Source organism: Misgurnus anguillicaudatus, chromosome 23, assembly GCF_027580225.2.
Source record: "Misgurnus anguillicaudatus chromosome 23, ASM2758022v2, whole genome shotgun sequence".
In the NCBI taxonomy this organism is placed as follows: Eukaryota; Metazoa; Chordata; class Actinopteri; order Cypriniformes; family Cobitidae; genus Misgurnus; species Misgurnus anguillicaudatus.
The window spans coordinates 19,285,745-19,310,776 of NC_073359.2; the positions used below are offsets into that span (position 1 = coordinate 19,285,745).

Here is a 25,032-nt window from a genome sequence, read left to right on the forward strand (position 1 = left end):
ATTATTTGTAATACAAATAAACAATGTATGTCGTAGCTGCAGAAAGTAATAATTTGATCAAGCTTATGGACTGGTAATTTTTTCAATCATACACACTCTAATATCAGATATTTTAAATGCATCCAGCTTTGACTTCCATAGTTTGTGTGCATTCAGCATTTCATGAATCCATGGAAGGTAGTGAGAGATTTTAGTATACATTGTAAGGTAGCTTGTAAACTCATTCCTTAAGCAGTAAGACGCAATGCCCTGTGGGACATTTCCACAAATAAGTGGACTGCCAGAGTCTCCCTGTGAGTGAAATTGTGGTTGAGTTATCCATAAATATACCATTAAAATACAATAACAATTTAATCATTAAATGTTTCTATTTAACAGAATAAGTGAAATCTTATGAAATAAATACCCCTGCTGGCCCGGCTGGTCCCGCAGTACATAAAGTGTGAGGTGTGGCACAATTTTTAGAAGGTAGACGAGTCAAGTTCACTTCTCTCAGGACGCTTGATGGAGTCTTCACATTGTATTCCTGCCATCCCCAACCCATGACCATGCAGTTACTTGAGATTTCTTCTCTATTAGTTTCTGGCAGGGCAATGATATTCACAGTCTCGCTCAGAGTTACTGGAGTTTTCAGCTGAATGGGAAGACATGTGACATTCTTGCTTAAAAAGATGCCTCACGCGATTGTTAAAAATGTACAATAAAATTGATTAGTTGCTGCTAAAATAAATTCTGTAGACAAAATCAAACCTTTAGTAGCATGATGTCATCATTCATATTCTTGGAATCAAAATCTGGATGTGGAAAGGCATCAACCTCTATACCAGCAGGTAAATAATTTGTGTCATTAACACCCAAATACACCCTGAGATGTCTAAAGCAAACAAAATTAACTAAATGTCAAAAGATTGCCACAATTTAATCCCTACAAAATTACACAGTTATTTTGGCAATACGTTGGTTGCACTGATAATATATGTACAAGAATAATTTACTGCACACTTTATTTTACACAAAAAATTTGGTTGTTTCAAGTTTGGGTCAAATATGGATTTTTTATGTAGCCCTCTCACCGATTAACTGGCTCAAATTATGTCTAGGGAAACTTACAATTTAAGTTTACACGTGAGAGGCACATCTAAATTTACTTAAGGTGTAATATTTAATACCAAAGTAATACCAAAAATAACTAATATAATACACCCTGGGCTTCAGATTATAGTTTTTCTTGTAATGTTCACTTCTTTTACTCAGAAAATACTTAACTATAAGCACAAAATAGTAAAGGCATTAGTACAACACTTTAAAATAAATCTCAAATTATATTACCTGCCCCCTTTAACTTTGTCTCTCTCTCTTTACATAAGAATCACAGGAGATGTTATGCTGTATAAACCATTAACAAAAACATTTATTAACTGATTTAAGTTACTCTTGTTTTCTTTTCATTTGATTCGTTTCAAATAGATTCAGATCACATGAATCGACTTTAGAGCAGAATGTGCACATGTACATCACAGGCAATTACTCAATATGAAACACTCAAACATATGTAAACAAACAAAACCAAATATCCCCACAAAAGAAATATTACCCAGCTGGGATTTAAGTCTTTCGTTGGCGCGCTACGTTGGAGCTCATGTGAATGTGTGCAAGTTTATAGTTCTCACGAAATCCAAGAAACAGTGAAAGTGAAGAAGAAAGTAATGAAGACACAATTATCAGATCAGCCGATCTGATTTTCAGTGGCATCCATCCACGAACAGCGGTGTGCGAAACCATCCGATGATGTAAACAATCCAGAGTTGCAACATAGGCCACGACGCAGCATCGGTCTCTCTGGAAGAATCGCGAAGCCTTTACTCTCTTCGTTTGTACTCACTGCAGATGACTATTGGCGTTGACTGTGTCAGCGGTGTTTGTGAACTCAATAAACACTATAATAGTTCATCTTATGTAACGTTGCAAACTATAGAGTCACTCAAAGCTCACGTTGTACTGAGATTAAAAGAACTGCGTCATTTCTTGGTCCTTCACATGAACGCGTGCACGTTAAGCACGATCACGCACACTCTTCACACACAGTTAATTCACGAGTATTTTTCTTAACAGTCTCTTATCTGTACAGTGTCCTTACACAGTTTGCAAACTCAATTTCAGCTTTTAACGTATTATTTTTAGGGATGGCTCCCGCAAAACTGACGTTTCGACACTGTGTCGAGATCCCGAAGCGTAAATGTTTCGAAACACTGCTCCGAAATGTGATTCGAAACACCCATGTCACGTGATGAAGTGATTCGAAACACCAAACGGTGCATTTCACAAGTATTTCGAAAGGTGGCGTACCTGTCGAATCTGCGTCGAATCTTAAACTGACAGGGTAGGAAACAATCTGACAATACCTCATAGATGCGTTTTTGGCAAGATCAAATACTATAAATTACTGTAGGAAGTAAGTTTTCCTCATAGGTATGTAACACTTAGGCTACTTACAAAAAATGCATGCCAGCAACAACAAGTGTCCCTTGTGTGAGAATGTTTTCAAAGGCTGGAGAAATTATATGTAAAAAAGAAGCTGGTTGAGTTTATCAACACAGAACAATTTATATATTTGAATCAAGATCTTTATATGTAAACAAGGTGGCATATTATGGCTTGATATATTTTATAAATCTATTTATTTGGTATATCTATATTCCATTTTTTTTATTAAATAGACCGAATAGCCTATAGTTATCGACAATTGTGAGCCTAAAACTTCATGCAGTTGTCAAACAGATGTTAAAACAACAACAAAAAGCATTTTATCATAATGACGTAGCGCATGCATTTCCCGGGTTCAATCCTAAGATCTACGCATGAGAGTCGAGAGCACTATCCACTCTCCCATTCTATCACTTGTGTGTCAATCAAACAACATGTGGGATACAATCTGTCAGCGCTCATCTAAAATCTTGTCAGGGCTGCTTCATGTAAAGACATGCAAACGACCGCTAGGTGTCACTGTGGAGGCGGTTTCGGATTGATGTTTCGAAGCCTCTAAACATACGGCACAATTGATTCAACTGTTTCAGTGTTTCACGAAGCCTCGCTCTGCCCACCACTAATTATTTTTACCCGGACAGTGCGATTCGCGCATGTTCATCCAGCTCCTCGTGTCGTTCTCTCGTGCACACTCACTTCCTACGTGCTGACGCACTCTGACCTTCAAAGGTCAGTGAAAAACCCACCTCATTGGTTAAACAACAGTGCTTTTTATAACAGATTTTTTTACATATATCTCTTCTGTTTGTAATTTACACATTTTAAACGTTCTTTAACATAACAAACAGAATGTATTTTACCATTTATGAACTTATATATATTTTACAAGATTATAAAATCCAGAACATGAATTAAAATTCTTACCTCTCATTTAACATTTTTAAAGCTTCAATTTAGGAAACTCTATAATGTAAAATAAAAATATAACAAAATAATTAATTAGTAGACCCAAATTTAGCAGGGCTTTACATTTATTATTTTAAACCAACAGTTGGGTTTGTTCATATTACGGAGCCCCTAAGGTGACATGGAGCAAAAATTAAATAAAGTTTAGTTTCATATACTCACGTGAAACTTTCATGTGCTCACGTGAAACTTTCATGTGCTCACCTAAAACGTTCATGTGCTCACGCGAAACCTTCATGTGCAGAATTTTTTAAAGGTTTAGTTTCGCGTGCTCACCTGAAACTATCGCGCGAGCACGTGAAACTATCGCGTGGTCACGTGAAACTATCGCGCGCTCACGTGAAAGTTTCACGTGCGCGCGTAGTTTCACGTGACCACGCGATAGTTTCAAGTGAGCACGCAAAACTAAACTTTAAAAAAAATTCTGGCCATTAAAGTTTCACGTGAGCACATGAAAGTTTCACGTGAGCACATGAAACTAAACTTATGCTTTTTTTTACTCCAATGTCACCTTAGGGGCTCGGTACATATTTTACCCAACTACGGGCTGAAATAACCCAGCATTTTTAGATTGTAAGTGTATGACTGTATGGCAGTTTATTCACAATCAGTACACTGTTAAACCTTGCTGTAGATTTCTGGGTAAATAACTGTAAAATTGGCAGTATTTAGCTTTAACATCGGTGAAAGGTATTTTACTGTGATATGAGGTGGAGTTATGCTGCACTAATAATAAACTACAGTAAATTACTCTTTGCACCAATTAAGGGAAATAACTGTAATATTATCTGGTAAACTACTGTCCTCTACATTCCCCATGATGCACTATGTCACAATGTATTGAAAACTGTTTTCATCTTCAGTCAGAAAACCAGGATTAATGCATTAACACACACATATGCACACATACATGTGCATGCATACAAACAATTCATCCACAGGTGCAGGTGTCACCAATTTGCCTTGACAAACTTGTTTGTTTGTTTACTCTGGAGCGTGCTGTGTTGAACAATATAATAGTGGATTTGTATGTTTAAAACCTTAATGGATCACACAACTATGAGTAAGTAAACTGTTGTGAGTGTCTTTAAAACACATAAAGGTAAGGCCGCGTTGGTCAACCGCATACGTCATCAAGGTTTAATATTTCGGGTTCAATTTCAGAAAAGAACCGTTACATTTCAAGGTAAGAATGAAACTACAATGATTGTATGTCTTAAAAGAAATAAATCTTAATTTTCTAATGTATTTTAACTGAAATGTGAGAACCTCGATGACATATGCGGTCGAGCAACGCAAATTCTGGAGAACGCACCAGAAAACATGTTCGGGACGTGTCTGGTGGAACTGGCACGAATGGCCACCCTAATCAACGTCAACCCTTGTGCATTGTTCAAATTCACTGCCCTTTCATGTTGTTTGTGACCAAAAAATGCCACTAAATGAAACTGCTGTAAAAAATTATCAGATTAATATTTTTTCAAAAAAATAAATACATCTGTTAATCAACCTCAGTACTGATCAAAATTACCAAATATTTAAAAAAAATTCTATGATTGTAACTCTTTAATTGCCAAGTTCATAAGTGATGTTACTTATTAGAGGAAAAAAAACACAAAATGATTTCTTTTCAATATAAAAGGTGATTTTGGACTGGATTTTTAAACCCTTTTCACAGTCTTGGGCGTTTCAAAGATTAAAAAAAAAAACATTGGATTTGATGAATTTTTAGTTTTTGTGCAGCATCAAATTTTATTTTTTTCTTACTTATTTATTTATTGTTTTTTTGTTTTTAATAAAGTAACGTAAAAAAAGAATCTTTCAAAAGTTTTAGAGTACCACAATGAGTATGGCATTTTATATGCTGTAGATACTAAACCTGAAGCATGTCGTACTGTACAGTAATTAACTGAAATCACTGCTGCCAGTAATTAACTGTAATTACTAACCTACAGTATTAAACTGGCAACAGTGTTGCCAGTAATGTACTCCTAAAAAGCCTGGTAAGGTTTAACAGTGTAGTCAAAAAAATGGTTATTACATGTAAACATTTATTTTTGATTTTATTGTTCACATAGAAACATCATAATTTTAAGTTTTGCAACTAAGCTTTTAGTTACATCGAATTATCAACACACAGATTTTTTGTTTTGATGTCAAAGGTCACTTGTATCATATTATTTTACTCACTCTCTTTTGCAGTGGGCAGCTGTCATCACAAAATCTTCTCTCATCAAAAATCCACTACATGGTATATGTGTTTGTGCGTGACGAATGAAGACCATGTATGGATGGCTGTGTGGAATGGAAACCTGACTATTAACCACACCGACACCTAAGAGAGATGTTTTTTTTTTCAGACAAAACCACATTAAATGTGAGACCGTTTGCATGTTGGAAAGACAGATTCACTGTATTTCCTCCCATTGTAAGAACTTATAAATGTGAGTGGTTTTATGAAACTATTTAAAGGATTATGAGAAACTGTCTGCTGTTATTAGTGTAGTCTGATATGAAGTCATTACCTGGGGTGCAGGAGTTCAGCAGTAGCAGTGTAGTTATAAACCAAAAGATGCTCATTGTAGTCACTGTTCAGTCAAGCGATGTGTGAAGCACAGTGAAGTCGTCTTCTACTTTATATACAGAGTCAAGGGACTCAGACCAGAAAGATGAAGCTAGAAATTTAACCATGCACTGAATTCAGATCAGTTTATTTCATTTAACATCTTTGAAAAGTGCTGATCATGAAGTTACCACACTTTGATGATTAGATCAAACATGCATGTTTTTTGTCAGCAATGTCCAATCTGTCTCCTGGAAAACCACTGACCAACCCTAATCTGATCCAGACATATTTTTAATCTAAGTGATTTTTATTAACTGATTCAGTTGTGTTTGATTAGGATTAAAGTTCTTGTTCTTATGTGACTGCAGTGGAGTTAAATGATGCTGAAATAATGAAGTCAAGATCTGACGAGATTTGCCATTTGCGTCATCTGCCTTTAAAGGGCAGCTCTGTGGAGAACCATATAAATATTCTGCCTTTTTTGTGCTAATTGTTTTTTACTTTATTTTTATTGAGGATTTGTTAATAGGTTTATTATTGTTTGTAACTTTGTAATTGTCTGTAAACCTTTCCTTTGGTTTGTTCAACAGGCTAGAAATGTCAGCATGCATTAAATTAAGATCAGTTCATTTAAAAAGGGGACAATTCACAAAACTTTTTTAAGATGTGAAGTTCTATAGCTCAAAATATCACACAGAAAATTTATTATAACATGTTAAAGAGCCAGTAAGATGACAATTTTAAGCATCCTATCACTCTTTATAAGTCCCGGACAACAGGTTTAAATGCATGCAAGGTCAAAAAACACTGTAATTTTCTCAAAATATAAATTTAAAATTACCTAATTTCTCAGAGATCCCCAAACGATTCGTGTGAAGCCGTTCAACGACTCAGTCTGCCTAAACCCCACCTTTCAGTAGCCTACTCTGCTCTGATTGGTCAACTGACACAGTGTCTTTGCACAGACCACAGATCAGTCTCACAGACCACAGATCGGTGGCACAGACCAACAACAGTGCAACATGTATTGACCTCGTGCTAACATGATTTACTGAGAAGACATTATCAACATCAATAAACATCATTCATCATTAATCCAAGCAATAACAACGACGATTGAAACTAACATTTTACACTCATTTAAGCATTTATGTAAACTAACCGGGTCATAACAAAACCGTAAATGAGCATGGGTTAGCCGTTTGCTAACGTGACTCTCTGACAGTAAATTAACAGTTTAAACACACAACATCATTCATCATTAATCCAAACAACACAAACGACGATTGAAGCTAACAATTTTACACTCATTTAAGCATTTATGTAAACTAACCGGGTCATAGCAAAATCGCTTGCTATCGTGACTCTGACAGTATATAAGTTAGAGTTTAAACAACGATATCATTCATCATTAATCCAAGCAATAAAAACGAATATAGACATTTTACACTCTTTTAAGCAAGTATGTAGCTATAATCATACTTACAGTGTGTGGTTAGGAGACGCATGTTGTTCCAAATAAAGTGGGTACTGAACCACTTTCATTGCCAAACGTCTAAATCCCTTCAATAAAAATTAATTTCAAGCACTGATTCTTCACAGCCAGACACGTTTAGTATATCCCTCCTTGAAAAAGTCTCCTTTGGTAGTGAAAACAACACAAGCTGAAAACACAGCGTGAGCTGATGTTTACACTCACACACAAACTAGCTGTGGGCGGGTCATAGTTTTAGTTTCTCCCGGGCAAGGCTGTAGGCGGAGATTAGTATCTCATGTGACGTGGATAAGTTCGTGTGACGTGGATAATATCAGGAAGAAGACTCACTCCCTATAACGACTCGTTTCAGCGATTCAGAGTCGACTCCCTACTTTAGAAGCCAATAACTTTATTAATCGTGCACTTTTTGGTTCAACTACTTTACACGTTGTTTACATTGATGGACAGCTACATGACACACTGCAATAAAGGTACGTTTCGATTTTGGATCTGTGTGGCTCTTTAAAATTGCCCCTTTGTAGGTGTGAGCAAAAATTTGTCGTTTTTGGGTGTGACCTATAAAATGCAAATGAGCTGATCTCTGCACTAAATGGCATCGCTGTGGTTGGTTAGTGCAGATTAAGGGGTGGTATTATCCCCTTCTGACATCACAAGGGGAGACAAAATTTATTGACCTATTTTTTCACATGCGTCCAGAGAATGGTTTACCAAAACTAAGTTACTGATTGATCTATTTCACATTTACTAGGTTGATAGAAGTGTCACAGAGTGACTTCTAGGGCGGAACCAAAAGTGAGAGGAGAAGTTCCGCCCGGACCGAAATGTACAAACACCCGTCACTTCCGGAAACTCCGGACAGCTCAAATCAAGGGAAATCTACAGCAGGTGCGATCGCAGATTGGGCAGTTTGGACGCTGGAGCCCAGATAGCAGACGGATTCGGCCCGAATGTGGCCTCATGATGGTTAACCATGGTTAATTTTCGTAAGGGATGGGTCAAGATTATTTTGTTCAAATGACCCTGAACTATTTTGTTCAAATGACCCTGAACTTCCAGAAGATTTTTTCTGAATTTAAAAGTTTTGATAACGTTGCGTTGAGAAGCAATGGATCGATTCGATTTAAAGAGTAACTAAACCCTAATCCGACTTTTTTTAGTTACTGATCTGTAAGAGCGACGGTTTATTATTGCTGTTCATTGATTTAAGTAAGTTTTTTGACATTTGAAAGTGTTTCAATACTACAATATATGGTGTAAAAACGTCTGAGTGCTGCCCTCTTCAGGTTGAATGATGGCCACTGCAGTTGAATTTTCCTATTGGATGTTGGGTCCAAATGACTCGTGACGTAAGCAGGTTCAAGCTTACCACGCCCTTGTTACGATCTCACCACACACTTGGTACGAGCTTACCCACTAAACAAAAACACGTCCAAAAGACGTCATTATAACGTCTTTGTCTACCGTTTAAAAGACGTCCACTGAGTAGCCAGAATGAAAGTTTTTTCAACTTCTTTTTTAGACGTCTTATATGTGTTGAAATTAGACGTCTCACTGACATGCCTGTTGAACGGTCAAACGACGTCCACTGACTAGCCAGAATGAAAGTTTTTGCGACGTCTTTTTTAGACGTCTTATATGTGTTGAAATTAAACGTCTCACTGACATGCCTGTTGAACGTTCAAACGACGTCCACTGAGCAGCCAGAATGAAAGTTTTTGCGACGTCTTTTTTAGACGTCTTATATGTGTTGAAATTAAACGTCTCACTGACATGCCTGTTGAACGTTCAAACGAAGTCCACTGAGTAGCCAGAATGAAAGTTTTTGCAACGTTTTTTTTAGACGTCTTTTATGTGTTGAAATTAGACGTCCTACTGACATGCTTGTTGAGTGTTTAAAAGACGTCTACTGGAAAGCCAGAGACAACGTTCATTTAATGTCTTTTTTAGACGTCTTTAATGTGTTGAAATTAGACGTCTTACTGACATGCTTGTTGAACGTTTAAAAGACGTCCAGTGCGGAGCCAGAGACAACGTTCATTTAATGTCTTTTTTAGATGTCTTTTATGTGTTGAAATAAGACGTCCTACTGACACATTTGTTGAACGTTCAAAAGAAGTCCATGGAGTATCCAGAATGAAAGTTTTTGCAACGCCTTTTCTAGACGTCTTTTTTGTGTTGAAATTAGACATCCTACTGACATGCTTGCTAAACGTTTAAAAGACATCTTTTAAAGGATGCTTTTCAAATATTCTTTATTGAAATCCAAGTGACATCCTTACAGGGTTTTTTGATGTCTTTGCAGACCTCTAAAAGAGATTCATCCAATTTAATTATGTTTAATTTCAGACATCCCTGTTGACCTCCATTTAAACCAGGTGTACGATTTTACTTCTTAAAGGGGCCGGGAATTGGTCGATTTTATTGCTTTATGACGTTGATTGATGTCTACTTATGCATCTCGCGTTGTTTTTACATTCAAAAACATCAAAAGCAATAAGTAATACGCTATTTTGTAACATGGATTAATGGCTGTCTTGAGAAATGGTTCGTTTGAAGGGGCGGGCCGCATTGAAGACCTGAACGTAAACACCCACTGCTATGATTGGACAGCTTCATTCCCCGTCATTACATGTAGGGAAATGTTTTTAAAACATTAATGTGATAAAAATAGCAGCCGAACACAAATATGTTTGAGACACAAAAGATTCTGGGTGCTAAAGATGATACACATAAATGACAATACGTATATTAAAGTAGAAACAAAACTCGACGTGACTAAATTACCGTATAAAACACAGTAAGCGTGCATCCGAATCTAAAATGCGTCTAATAAATCCTTATCAATAACTTTGTATATTTCTATTGTGCTTGTGAGGTTGCTTTTACATTCACGTAATGTTAAATACCACAGTTATATGATAAAAAATAAGCTTTGTTGAGTGTTTGACCTTTCAAACGCAACTTGCCTAAATTACCGTATACAACACAGTAAACGGGCATCAGAATCTAAACTGCGGTTGATAAATCCTTCCTTATAACTAACTTTGTATATTTCTACCTTTAAATTACAGTCGTATTGTTAAGTGTTGTACCTTTATTAATCGTTTAATGTTTTTAGTAAATTAAAACAGTCAACAAACGTATTTAGACACGGATGTTACAACAGACATATCAAGCAATCTCTTTTAACAAAGCAATAGTGAAACGCAGTAACTTAAATAAAGTAAAATGTCTTACTGTGAATTATACTGCTGTGTCATTGTTGTCAGATCCAATATAAGTGGTGCTTCTGAGTCTCTCTGCAAATCCAGCATCGATTTCTTTACAAATGAATCCATGTCCACAACGTTAACAAACGCTCCCCACACGAGCTGGAACTTCTTCAAAAGCAAACTTTATCCAAGCATATTGCTAATGTTAAGTTCCAAGCCTCCGAATTGAAGTATTTAGCTTCTGTGTTGTTCCCATGGTTGTTCCCACGCGGTTGTGAAAATGCGTTTCCATGGTATCATAACAGATCGCCGCGTCAAAATAAAAGTCTCTCAGAAAAAAATGTATTTAAAAAGTCATTTTGGTTAAATTTGTCAATTTTTAAAGACATGTTTACTTACTGAGACACACGTGTCACGCGAAGCTGTGGGCGGGGCTACAAAAGTAGACTTGTCCTTTTGGTTATGGGGAGGTGTTTCAATTCTACTTTGACGTCATAGATTTCCGAATTTTTCACTGGAGTGTTTAGCTGGCTTGGTGCCAAAGACGGTTATATTTCAGTAGCACGGACGTTTTCAGTTCTGAAACTTGCAGGATGTTCATTTAAGTATGATGACCTCTTATATAACAAATTATCAAGTTAAAATTGAGTTTTTGATTCACCGCTCCTTTAAGCTCACAGTTCAAAATGGTCTTACCACCAAATATGCTACACAAGGGTTTGGACATTAACACTTTTTCAGATACTGGATGTTGACAGTGTGCACACCTTCTGCTTTAAAATTTTAAATACCCATCCCCTTGGCTGACATGTACCTATCCAAGAACTATAGGTGTGCAGAGACATTTTGTAGCATGGGTCACAGTATGTAGGAAGGATGAGGACGATGACAGGTAACACTAAACAGAACTTTATTTGACAGACTATGGGTAAATACCCATAACATAGACTAGAACCGACAATGAATAAAGACAATGGTAAGCGCGTGTGTGTGTGTGTGTGTGTGTGTATAAAAAAATTAAAGATGGTGGTTGAGGGGGTGCAAATGATTATGGGTAATGTAGTCCAGTGAGTGAAGGCAGACAATCCCTGCAAACTTGCGCCATGGAGAGCAATGAAGAGTAGGAAGAGGTTCTGGAGGCAGATGCATTGCAAGGAGGAGGAAGACAGATGCAGTCCAGGACGGGGCCTTGAGCAAGGCGACACATGAGCATGAGAAGCCATGGAGGAGTGGAAGGAGCCATCATGGAGGAGACCAGGGTGCCGACTGATGGACACAGAGCTGCAGACGGTGGCGGAAGAGCCTGAGATATAACCAGACAGACACAGAGCCCGGCTGGAAACAAGGTGCTGGAGAGCCAAGGCTTTTATTGTCACACCTGTGCAATAATCATGCATGTCTAATCAGCATGTTGATGTGCCACACCTGTGAGTTGGATTATCTTGTCAAAGGGGAAGTGCTCACTTACACAGATTTACACAGATTTCTGAACAATATTTATGAGAAATAGGCCTTTTGTGTACAGAGAAAAAATATATGTTTTACTATACATGTCTTTGCAGAAAACTGAAACAAAAAAGAAGGCAAAATACTTTGTTTCCCTTTAGCTTCCAGACAGACTGTAGCAGTCAGAAATGTCATCTGCATTTGTCCAGAGAACCCACTGAGCAAAAACACTAAAAGAAGTAATCAAGATCTTTGTCTAACATTTAAAAGATGTTCTATGATGTTCCAAGGGGAGCTAGGAGGCAAAATTTGGACTTGACTGTAATAAGAGCCACACCTACAACAACAGGTAGTGGGAAGTACAACTGGTTCCAAAATCAGTTCTACAAGTAACTATTTTTAAAGATGTAGGCTCTATGCCAAAGCAGGCAGAAAAATACAGTGGATGAGCACAAAAAAAACCTTGGTGTTTGGTGTCATATTCATTTATAAACAACATAATGTTTTTACATGTATTTTAGGAACAATTGTACTTGATGGAATAACCTTATTTTTATCACATGTTTCATGTGTCATGCCCTCATACTTTAATTGCTGTTAGTTTATGTCAGTCCTGAGGTTTGCTTTCCAACAGACAATGGACTAATATGGACACAAATGTAGAAATGATTATTAAATGCAAAAAATGCAAAAAAATATATACATTTTCAGTGGCTGTATATTTCATAAATGGTAGAGTATTGCATATATCCATGTGCCGATTCATGTGATTTCTTGTTTTTATATAGCAGGTAGTTCTCTAGACTATTTGACAATAAATTCTTGATTTACAAAAAAATCCATATGAGTTCATATCAGTCTCTGGTCCTACGGTGGCCGTCAGGGGTCACTGCCTTGCAATGAAAGAAAACACATGCAAATAGAAAAAACACCAGCAAATCAAGAAAACATCTTCATCAGTTTGACAACACATGCGCTGCAGATATCGCAACACATCCATATACAGAAACGCGTTCCAAATCTCACAACACATCCAAATACAGAAACGCGTTGCAAATTCTTACAACACGACCAAAAACAGAAACGCGTTCCAAATCTCACAACACAACGGAAGTGTTTCAGGGGGGTCACAAAAAGTGATGCACCGATCTGAGAAGTGTTTTCGGTTTACATTCAATTCGTCCGTGGAGCTTTTGTGAGTTTACATCGATCAAATGTAAGTTTTTCTTGTTTATTTTAATATCCTAATTGCATATTTTTTTAGCCTTTCTATTATTATTAGCCTATAGACTCAAATAACTTGACGAAATACATAATAAACTGTGAAACGTTGTGTTAGCTGGCTTAGTTACACAAATGTCACTAGATAGTGTTCTTAGGAGGACAATAAATACCACATTCTTCATTAAAACAAGTAAAAATAACGTGTGTGTGTGTGTACACGTGTGTTTCTATGGGAGGTTTTTGTGCTAATAATAGCTTATTGAACGTCTAACCAAACGTCTTGTGTGTGTGTTTTATTTTCAGGCAGCAAACATACTGTTTATAACTATATACAATAGTGTTAATTCAAGTTGTTTTTATATTTTATTTACACATTTATCAGTTTTATATCATCTCTTTTATTATGTCTCAAACTTGTTTATTTTATATTGTGTGCTATGTGATTTTACGAATAGTTAACATAATTATTCTGTATTTTGTCTTTTTATTCTTCTAGGAAAGCTAGAGGACCTGTTTTAACATTGAGGGAATCCTGACCAGATGCATAGTGTGATATGGTAGCATGATTTAAATGAACTGCAAGAGCCTGTAGAGAGGGATAAAGTCTACTGAGAGGAACACAGTACAGAAAGGAGCCGGTTCCATTGTTAAAATGCCCACTTATACCAAACTGTTTCCACCTACATCCTCTGGCAATACATACAGAAGTGTAAGCTACAGGACGTAAAGATTGAGGAACCGTTTTATCCAGCAGCCCTCAGTGTTCAATATGTCAAAAACATTAATTGACCCCAATATCACTGTCATTATTGTAATCTCTACACAAACATTAGTTTAATACTGCAGGTTTTGATACACATAGTCATAGCCTAGTGGTTAGAGGGTTGGACTTGTAACCCGAAAGTTGCCAGTTCCAGTTTCCGTCTCTGCCGGCAGGTTGCGACTGTGATGTCCTTGAACAAGGCACATTAAACCCAATTGCTCCCCGGGCACTGAAGGAATAGCTGCCCACTGCTCCATGTGTGTTCACCATTTACTGGGATGGGTTAAATGCAGAGGTCACATTTTTGAGTATGCGCTGCATACTTGGCAAGCATGTCACACTTACACTGCACAGACAACATTATATTGTATAACAGGTTTCTTTCTAGTTTATTATTTTAATGACAACCACAGTTTAATGTAATGTGGCAATAAAAAGGAAGAATGTCATTGTACAGGTATCTATACATATGAAAATAAAGGCTTTAAACTTCAAATGCATTTTTCATTTGCATATTTAAGAGAGAATATTTAAAATAATTTCTTTGATTCCTTTAAAAACACTCTTTCATTTTAGGGAAGAAAAGGAAACAGCAAGATTTATAATCTTAAAATGTAAGTAATTTGATAAAAATAGAAAATAACTTACCAAGGATGATAGAAAAGAAACAGTTTTGTTACTGTATTTGCATATAGCCATGGTATTTGTAGTTAACAAATAGGCAATCAATCAGCTTTACTGCAAGTTTATTAACAGCATTGTCCTTTACAAGAAGTTCTTGGTGTAGAGGAATGGAATTTAGTTGCCTAGTACTTTATTTTATTTATGTTCAGCAGATATAAATATAAAGAATGTTTAGCTTTTTCACACTTGCTATTTGTGCATTTTAAAATATCATTGAGATCTGTGTGGGTTGGCGAGTGACGCTAGGGGGCGATAGAGAACAGCCTTATGCTTCATAAAACATATGAAGAAGTCACACTGCCAGCAGTATAGAAACATCCAACAACTCACAGATTTGCCTTTGTGTTTATTGTTTCTACAGGTGAGATCTGTGATATATATCTGCATAAGTCATGGTTGAGATAACGTTCCTGTGTTTATATAATGTTTTACTGTGTATTAATATGTAAATTAGAGCGTAAATCTTCGCATCAGCGATTCAAAGCAATATCGCGTGTGAGTTGGCCACGAGCCAAGATCGCAGGAGTGAGATGAAACAATGTAATGTGTTGGTATTTGAGAGTAAATATATATATGCAGTTCAGTAAATATGTATACAGTTTAATTGTTAAATAATGGATGTTACAGTTAAGGATAAATATTATGCAACCATTAATTGTTTAATGGGTTTGAGTTGGAGGCTATGTAGCAACATAATATTAGTATGTGGCATATGCATTTCATACATTTAGTGAAAATACAAGTGTTTTTGTTTTTACTTTATCTATAATTTGTAAAATCAGTTTGTAATTAGTGAAATATATGCAACGTATGTTGTGTAATATATGCTTCATAAAACATATGAAGAAGTCACACTGCCAGCAGTATAGAAACATCCAACAACTCACAGATTTGCCTTTGTGTTTATTGTTTCTACAGTTTCTACAGCTGTGACAGCAAAAATAAAAACTGCTTTATGTGACACCAGAAATCTCTCTTTTCTGTGTGGGTAACATAAACATGGCGAGCCAGCCAGGAGGCGCTGTTGAGTCAACAGTGAGAGGGAAACAGCTCCTCCTTGAGACGAACCTGTAAATAAGAGAAGATTCATCAATACAGAGAGCAGATTTAAACAGATAAGACGATTTAAAATCAAGATTGAATTTAACATAAAGAGAGAAAAATGGAACAACTTCAAGACTGTGTAAGCTCCAAGCTCCTAATATTAGACAAATCACAGCTCATTAAGGTATGCCTCTATCTAAAATGCAGTGAGCCAGCAGAAAAGGGATTTTCTGGCATCTCGAGGCGAGCATTGATACGACTAGCAGAGAGAACACTGGAGGAAATTGAGGAAGGTGAAACAGAAGAAAATTATGAAGGATTTCTAAATGAACTTCTGTGTTTCCTGGAGCAATATGAAAAGCCTGAAGACCCAGAGAACCCACCCGCAGAACCTGATGAAATCGGGGAACTGAAAAAGGAGTATGCAGAGCTACAAAAGAGACAAGATGATGTCCGACGTACGCTGGAGGAAAAGATTGTGGCCTTGGAGGCGAAACTTCAGAGCAGCAGACAAGGAACAAGCAGGAGGGAGACCATACTCCGACAGTTTGATTCGATGCCTGAGATGACCCTGAGAAAAGAATTCAGAATATTTGGACAGATTGGAGAAGCAGGCCAAAAAGAGAAGCTGTCATACACCAGTCTGACCAATCAAATAGAGTCTGGATTAAAGAAGGGTTACTCGGAGGCTGAAATCATCGAAGCAGTCGTGAGAGCTGTGAGTCCGGGCCTCCACCTAAGAGAGCTGCTGGAGATAAAAAGAGACCTTACGCTCCCCACACTGAAGACGATTCTGAGAGGGCACTACAAAATTGACTCCTCATCAGACTTACTGCACAGGCTAATGAACATATCACAGGAACCCAAAGAGTCTGCCCAGAGTTATTTGTTTCGAGCTATAGAGCTGAGAGAGAAATTGCTTTGGAAGTCTGGAGATGAAAAGGATGGAGAACAGTTTAGCCCTGAACTCATTCAACGAAAGTTCCTCCGTTCACTTGAGACTGGACTTTTTAGTGATGCTGTCAAGTTCCAGATCAAACCATACCTTGAAGATCCAAAAGTGACAGATGAGGTGTTAATTGAGAAGTTAGGTGAAGCTGCTAACTTAGAATTAGAAAGACAAACCAAATTGAGAAAGGCTGTGACACCAAAGCCCCTTAAGCTAAGTGAAATTCAGGCAGTCGAGCACCCTTGTGAAAGTAGGCAGTTTGGAAATGAGGTTGAAGTCAGGGAAAAAGATAACACAGTAGTCAGGGACAAAAAGAAACAAGGACGAGGTAAAGATGCTGACACTGATACTACCAAAGCCATTGAAGACCTCAAGGCAAACGTCATGGAAATGACAAAGATCTTTCGTGAGACAATGGAAGCAACCAGGTCACATTCACAATCAGCTGCATTACCACAAAGAGCTGAGAGGGCCAAGGGACTGCCAAGAGGTTGTCGGTCATGTCAGGAAGCACAGAGAGGTGAAGAATGCAGACACTGTTTCCGGTGCGGGCAAGAAGGACATCTGTCTCGAGGCTGCAGACAAAGACGACCAATGTCGGGAAATGGGGTGGGACTGCTGAACAGGGGCCCGCAGTAGTCCAGTCTCTTCCCGGGTCCCAACCAAGTCCAGTGATGAAGCAGGCTTTCAGACCCTTTCAAGTCCAACACTGTGAAAACGTAAACAACAGTGAGTCCAGCATGCAAGTAGTTAAAATGACCCCTGATGGTAATGTACCAGTATGTTATCTGTCCCCCTCTGACCAAACAAAACTTCTTAAACTGATTGGAAGGAGATGCTTGGTTCACTGCCAACTGGATGACATCACAGTGGAGGCCTTGTGGGACACAGGAGCCCAAGCAAGTATTATCAATGCTGATTGGAGAAAACAATACTTACCACATGCCATCATCCGACCCATTGATGAACTCCTGGGCCCAGGAACACTCACAGGACTGGCTGCAAACAACACAGAGATCCCATTTGAAGGCTGGGTAGAGGTGAGATTTCGGCTTCCCAGTGATATTGACACAGAAGAAGCTCTTCAAGTACCCATTCTCGTGACAAATGACCCTAATGTGGCTGAAAACCCTATTATTGGCTTTAATGTCATTGAGGAGATGGTCAACAGGTGGGAAAAACGAAGATCTAAGCCAAACACAACACACATGATAAGCCAAGCCTTCTCTGTATCCATTACAACCGCAAAGTCAATGCTTAAGCTGTTAAAAACCACAAACTCCTACGTAAATGTCGGAACTGTTCGAGCCGGGAAACAAAGGGTACTGCTAAAAGCAGAACACATAACAACCATTAATGCACGGGTACGCATTGGGGCACAGGCTTCAGAACAAACCTTACTGTTTGTCCCCTGTGAGCCGTCACCGCTACCGGAGGGTATAGTGATCCAAGAAGGGTTAGTCAAAGTGACGGCAGGAAGGACAACCCAGGTACCAGTTGCTGTCACCAATACTACCAAACAGTGTCTCGAACTGACCCCACGTCTTATCCTGGGACATCTCCAAATGATAAAGACAGCCTATCCAGCCACAGCAGAGCCCTTACAAGCTTGTGAGACACACAAAACACCTGGGAGTGAACAAAACCCTCATCTCATGCAAACCTGTGAAGTGAGTGTAACATCAGGCCAAACAGAGAGACCCAATCAGTGGGATCCCCCAATAAAGCTTGAACACCTAACGGAGGAACAACAACAGGTAGTACGACAGTTATTAAGAGAAGAGTGTAATGCTTTTGCCGCCGATGATAATGATGTTGGTTGCATTCCCTCACTGCATATGCACATTACTCTGCACGACAAGACACCTGTGCAAAAGACGTACATCTCTGTGCCTAAACCCCTCTTACAGGAAGTGAAGGAGTACCTCCAGGACCTGCTGAACAAAGGGTGGATAAGCAAATCGAGATCCCCTTACTCCTCACCAGTGGTATGCGTGAGGAAAAAGGACGGTAGCCTGAGACTATGCTGCGACTATCGAGAGCTGAATCGCAAATCTGTACCTGATAGACACCCCATCCCAAGAATCCAGGACATGTTAGACTCCCTGAGTGGCAGCTCTTGGTTTTCGGTCTTGGACCAAGGTAAAGCCTACCACCAAGGTTTCCTTGACGCAGAGAGCCAACCATTGACAGCCTTTATTACACCATGGGGGCTATTCCAGTGGAACAGGATCCCGTTTGGCCTTAGTTCGGCCCCAGCTGAATTCCAGAGGAACATGGAAGCTTGTCTTGAAGGTCTACGTGATACCATCTGCCAACCCTACTTGGACGACAACCTTGTACATAGCTCTTCCTTTAATGACCATGTGAATCATGTTCGCACAGTACTCCAGAGATATCAAAAGCATGGAGTCAAGCTGAGTCCCCACAAATGTGAGCTGTTTAAAAAGAAAGTACGTTTCTTGGGCCGCATCGTGTCAGAAGAGGGATACTCGATGGATCCTGCTGAAATAGCACCTGTGCAGGCATTAAAGCTCAGGTCACCAGCTACAGTAGGGGAGTTGAGAAAGATGATGGGATTCCTTTCCTACTACAGAACATACATTCCTAATTTCTCCCGTCTGGCAAGACCTCTCTACCAGCTGATAGCCGCATCACCAAAAAGTATGCTACCTGTTGAAACAAAGGGAAAGAGAAAGAAAGCGAGTACAAAGTCAAAAGGACAGGTACCACCCAACACTCCCATAACCTGGACACAGACTCACCAAGATGCATTGAATAACTTGATAGATCACTTAACACAGCCACCAATCCTTGCATACCCTGACCTGACGCTGCCATTTGTCCTCCATTGCGATGCATCACAGGATGGTCTAGGAGCAGTCCTGTATCAGAAATGTAAAGAGAAGATGTCAGTGATTGCATATGGATCAAGAACACTTACACCACCAGAGAAAAACTACCACATGCATTCTGGAAAATTGGAGTTCCTGGCGTTAAAGTGGGCGATTTGTGAACGCTTCAGAGATTACCTGTTCCATGTTCCACATTTTGAAGTGTACACAGATAATAACCCCCTAACGTACATCCTCACAACAGCCAAACTTAATGCAACAGGACATCGCTGGGTCGCAGAGTTGGCTGACTTTAACTTTACCATCAAATATCGTCCAGGCAGATGCAATGCGGATGCAGACGGTCTTTCAAGAATGCCACTAAACATTGATCAGTACATGAAACTGTGCACAGAAGAGGTAAATCAAGATGTTATCAGTGCTACGATGCAAGGCGTAACATTACCTGTGAATGATGCTCCTCTATGGACAAATGGAATCGATGTGCAGGCCATGCAGTTGGTGGATGATGAAGTTTTACTGCCTTCTGAACAGTGTCTCTCTCTGGAACAAATAAAGCAATCTCAACAGCAGGATTCAGTCATTAGCCGTGTTTTGATGTTCAAAAGGAACAACAGTCGTCCATCTGGCCATACTCTCAGGAAAGAGCCGACGGATGTTAAGATGTTGCTGAAACAGTGGACAAGGCTTTATTTGGATGAGGGAGGGGTCCTCTACAGAAGAGCAGGAAAGAGAAACCAACTTGTTTTACCAAGAGAACATCACCAAACTGTCTATAAAGAGTTACATAAAGAGATGGGACATCTTGGAGTGGAGAGGACACTAGACTTAATACGTGAGAGATTCTACTGGCCTCAGATGCAAAAAGAAACGGAGAACTTTGTGATGCGCATATGTGAGTGCTTAAAAAAGAAGAAACCTCACAGGACTCCAAAAGCTCCATTGGTCCCAATTCAAACTACATACCCATTCCAGCTAGTGTCCATCGACTTTCTCCATCTCGAAACATGCAAGAATGGATATGAATACATACTTGTAGTGATGGACCATTTCACACGCTTTGCTCAGGCCTATGCCACAAGAAATAAATCAGCAAAAACTGTGGTGCAACATGTTTTTGGAGATTTTGCTCTCAAGTTTGGCTTTCCTGAGAAAATCCATCATGACATGGGGAGGGAATTCGAGAACCACCTGATGGATCAGCTCCAGAAGACTTGTGGTGTACGTGGATCTCACACAACGCCCTATCATCCTATGGGCAATGGACAAGTTGAAAGATTCAACAGGACACTCTTATCCATGCTCAGGACACTGAGTGATGTTGAGAAGGCTGACTGGAAAAATTCACTGTCTAAGGTGATTCATGCATACAATTGCACCCGCTGTGAAGCAACAGGGTTTTCCCCATATTACCTCTTATTTGGCCGCTCACCCAGACTTCCCATCGATCTCATGTTTAACTTGCCAATGGATGAAAAACACCAGAATTATGCAGATTATGTGAGAAACTGGCAGACCCGGATGCAGGAAGCCTACGGAATTGCATCAAGAACCGCAAACAAAGAGGCACAGAGAGGAAAACAATACTACGACAAGAAAGCCCAAGGTGTTGAACTATGGCCTGGCAACCGAGTGCTGCTTAGGAACCTCAGTCAAAGAGGAGGGCCAGGAAAACTACGTTCACATTGGGAAGATTGTGTATACACTGTGATCAGTAGGAAGAGCCCTGACAGTCCCGTGTACGAGATCAAGCCTGAAAACGGTGGACCAAGCAAGATAGTACACAGAAATCTTCTGCTACCTTGCGATAGTTTACCAGTAGAAAATCCTGTTAGTCAGAAACAGCAAAAGCGTAGGAGCGTGGGCAGAGCCAAGAAAAGTGAATCGCCAGAACAGTACAATGACTCAGACAGTGATGATGATGACAGATATGCACTACGCTATCGATTTCCACCTGGCTCAGACCAAAGTGAAACTCATACCACTCTAAATCCTGAGGCTGAACCATTCGAACCTATAGCACAGAGAACAGAATCCCCTGAGCACTTTTCTGTCCATGAAGAAATGGAACACCAGGAAATCCTGACGGCAGAGGAAGACAATATCTCACAGGCGGACAACATCTCTGAAGAAGAGGATCAAGAAACAGAGTGTGAACACGAGGATCGAGAAATAGAGTGTGAACAGGAGAGGACTCAATCATACACTTACCCTCAACGACAGAGACGCCAGCCAAAGATGTTGACTTATGATGCCCTGGGAGAACCGACGGTGGTACCAAGAACCTCAGAACTGAAAGAATTAAGTTTACATCCCACAGATGGACTGAACCTGTGGAGGCCCTGGGGATAAATGGAAGATATGACAGTAAATTAGAGACAAATAAAGGAATAAGAAGAAGAGGATATATATTGGTGACCTGTAAAGTAAGCAGAATAGAATAAAAGTTGACAAGATTTAGTGAATATGTGGCCGATACTGTTGGAGTCTAGATTTATGGTAAGATTGATCTATTATAGATATTACTGTTTATATGCTTTCATTATGGGTAGTAAGAGACAGAATAAATGCTAAAGTGCTTAGTCGAAAAACTTTACAATAGTAAATAACCCCCTTTATTTTTCTAGAAGTAAACCATGGTAAATAGGGGGCTGACTAAATGAATGCACTTTATTGATGCTTACTGATAACCTACCTTTTGTCTTGTAGCAGAAACCAGGTCGTCCAGGAAAAATAATCCTTTTGTGGTAAAATGTAGAAATACATTTTTTTTTAAGTGGGGGAGGGTGTAGAGGAATGGAATTTAGTTGCCTAGTACTTTATTTTATTTATGTTCAGCAGATATAAATATAAAGAATGTTTAGCTTTTTCACACTTGCTATTTGTGCATTTTAAAATATCATTGAGATCTGTGTGGGTTGGCGAGTGACGCTAGGGGGCGATAGAGAACAGCCTTATGCTTCATAAAACATATGAAGAAGTCACACTGCCAGCAGTATAGAAACATCCAACAACTCACAGATTTGCCTTTGTGTTTATTGTTTCTACAGGTGAGATCTGTGATATATATCTGCATAAGTCATGGTTGAGATAACGTTCCTGTGTTTATATAATGTTTTACTGTGTATTAATATGTAAATTAGAGCGTAAATCTTCGCATCAGCGATTCAAAGCAATATCGCGTGTGAGTTGGCCACGAGCCAAGATCGCAGGAGTGAGATGAAACAATGTAATGTGTTGGTATTTGAGAGTAAATATATATATGCAGTTCAGTAAATATGTATACAGTTTAATTGTTAAATAATGGATGTTACAGTTAAGGATAAATATTGTGCAACCATTAATTGTTTAATGGGTCTGAGTTGGAGGCTATGTAGCAACATAATATTAGTATGTGGCATATGCATTTCATACATGTAGTGAAAATACAAGTGTTTTTGTTTTTACTTTATCTATAATTTGTAAAATCAGTTTGTAATTAGTGAAATATATGCAACGTATGTTGTGTAATATATGCTTCATAAAACATATGAAGAAGTCACACTGCCAGCAGTATAGAAACATCCAACAACTCACAGATTTGCCTTTGTGTTTATTGTTTCTACAGTTTCTACAGCTGTGACAGCAAAAATAAAAACTGCTTTATGTGACACCAGAAATCTCTCTTTTCTGTGTGGGTAACATTAGCAGGAACTAAAAAGAAGTATCAACATTGTAAGATGTTATAGTATTATTCATTCAAATAAAAGTCATACAGTACATGCCAAAGCGATAAGATTGATGTTCTGGTTGTAGTTAGCTTCACTACATTTAAGGTTTAGCTGGTTGAGGTGGCTAAATATGGAGCAGATTCCAGGAAGAAAATCAGGAGAGGAATCTTTGAACAAGATGTTTAATGTCAATCCAATTTATGCATCTTCATATGCAGCTGATATGATATGAAATACAATGCAGTGGTCTACAAAGAATCAAGAGAAATAATTACAAATAATCACCATTCTCAGATTAACATTAACATTGTAAATCTGTATGACCAGATTATCACCTACCAGCATCTAAAACTGTCAGAAGTTGAGCTACAAAACATAAGCTGTTACTAATGAAAAATACAAATTATGGCCCTGATGCTTAACTTTAACTTAAAATTGTGTTACAATTAGAAAACGTGTTATTTGTTATATGTTATGTTGTTTTAAGCTAGTAAACAAATGTTTTTTTTAATGCAATTTAATTTTTATTTAGTTTGCAGTAGAAATCTTGCTCTGGAATAGATACAATGATAGACCAGTCTGACACAAGCCCCAAGCTCAAATTTAAAGCTACCTAACAAAACTCTGGTTAATTTTGGTGCGTTAGTTTGTCAAATGTGAAAAGGAAGGCAGTGGTGTTCCTCTCAGTAGACTTTATCCCTCTCTACAGGCTCTTGCAGTTAATTTCTATCATGCTACCATATCACACTGCATCTGCTCAGGATGCTCTCAATGTAATAGCAGGTCCTTTAGCTTTCCTAGAAGAATAAAAAGACAAAATACAGAATAATTATGTTAACTATTCGTAAAATCACATAGCACACAATATAAATTAAACAAGTTTCAGACATTAATAAAAGAGATGATATAAAACTGATAAATGTGTAAATAAAATATGAAAAACAACTTGAATTAACACTATTGTATATAGTTATAAACAGTATGTTTGCTGCCTGAAAATAAAACACACACACACAAGACGTTTGGTTAGACATTCAATAAGCTATTATTAGCACAAAAACCTCCCATAGAAACACACGTATACACACACACACACACGTTATTTTTACTTGTTTTAATGAAGAATGTGGTATTTATTGTCCTCTTAGAACACTATCTAGTGACATTTGTGTAACTAAGCCAGCTAACACAACGTTTCACAGTTTATTATGTATTTCGTCAAGTTATTTGAGTCTATAGGCTAATAATAATAGAAAGGCTAAAAAATATGCAATTAGGATATTAAAATAAACAAGAAAAACTTACATTTGATCGATGTAAACTCACAAAAGCTCCACGGACGAATTGAATGTAAACCGAAAACACTTCTCAGACCGGTGCATCACTTTTTGTGACCCCCCTGAAACACTTCCGTTGTGTTGTGAGATTTGGAACGCGTTTCTGTTTTTGGTCGTGTTGTAAGAATTTGCAACGCGTTTCTGTATTTGGATGTGTTGTGAGATTTGAAACGCGTTTCTGTTTTTGGTCGTGTTGTGATATTTGCAACGCGTTTCTGTATTTTGATGTGTTGCGATATCTGCAGCGCATGTGTTGTCAAACTGATGAAGATGTTTTCTTGATTTGCTGGTGTT

General features: G+C 38.4%; 1 protein-coding gene and 2 long non-coding RNA genes across 3 annotated transcripts; 1 reads left to right on the forward strand and 2 right to left on the reverse strand.

The window, feature by feature from the left end:
* Positions 1-12,123, reverse strand: LOC129454112 (chymase-like). Its single transcript, XM_073861745.1, has 5 exons — positions 11,823-12,123; positions 5,641-5,785; positions 751-874; positions 407-634; positions 1-291 (listed from the first exon to the last, which is right to left on the reverse strand). Exons 1-5 carry the CDS (start codon positions 12,121-12,123, stop codon positions 64-66), a joined length of 1,026 nt encoding a protein of 341 aa, XP_073717846.1. The 3' UTR covers positions 1-63.
* Positions 12,124-13,083: 960 nt separating this feature from the next.
* On the forward strand, positions 13,084-14,655 carry LOC141359510 (uncharacterized). The gene is made up of 2 exons (XR_012366002.1): positions 13,084-13,388; positions 13,893-14,655. It is a non-coding gene; the product is annotated as an uncharacterized lncRNA (long non-coding RNA).
* Positions 14,656-23,569: 8,914 nt separating this feature from the next.
* On the reverse strand, positions 23,570-25,032 carry LOC129455047 (uncharacterized). The gene is made up of 2 exons (XR_008648191.2): positions 24,707-25,032; positions 23,570-24,198 (listed from the first exon to the last, which is right to left on the reverse strand). It is a non-coding gene; the product is annotated as an uncharacterized lncRNA (long non-coding RNA).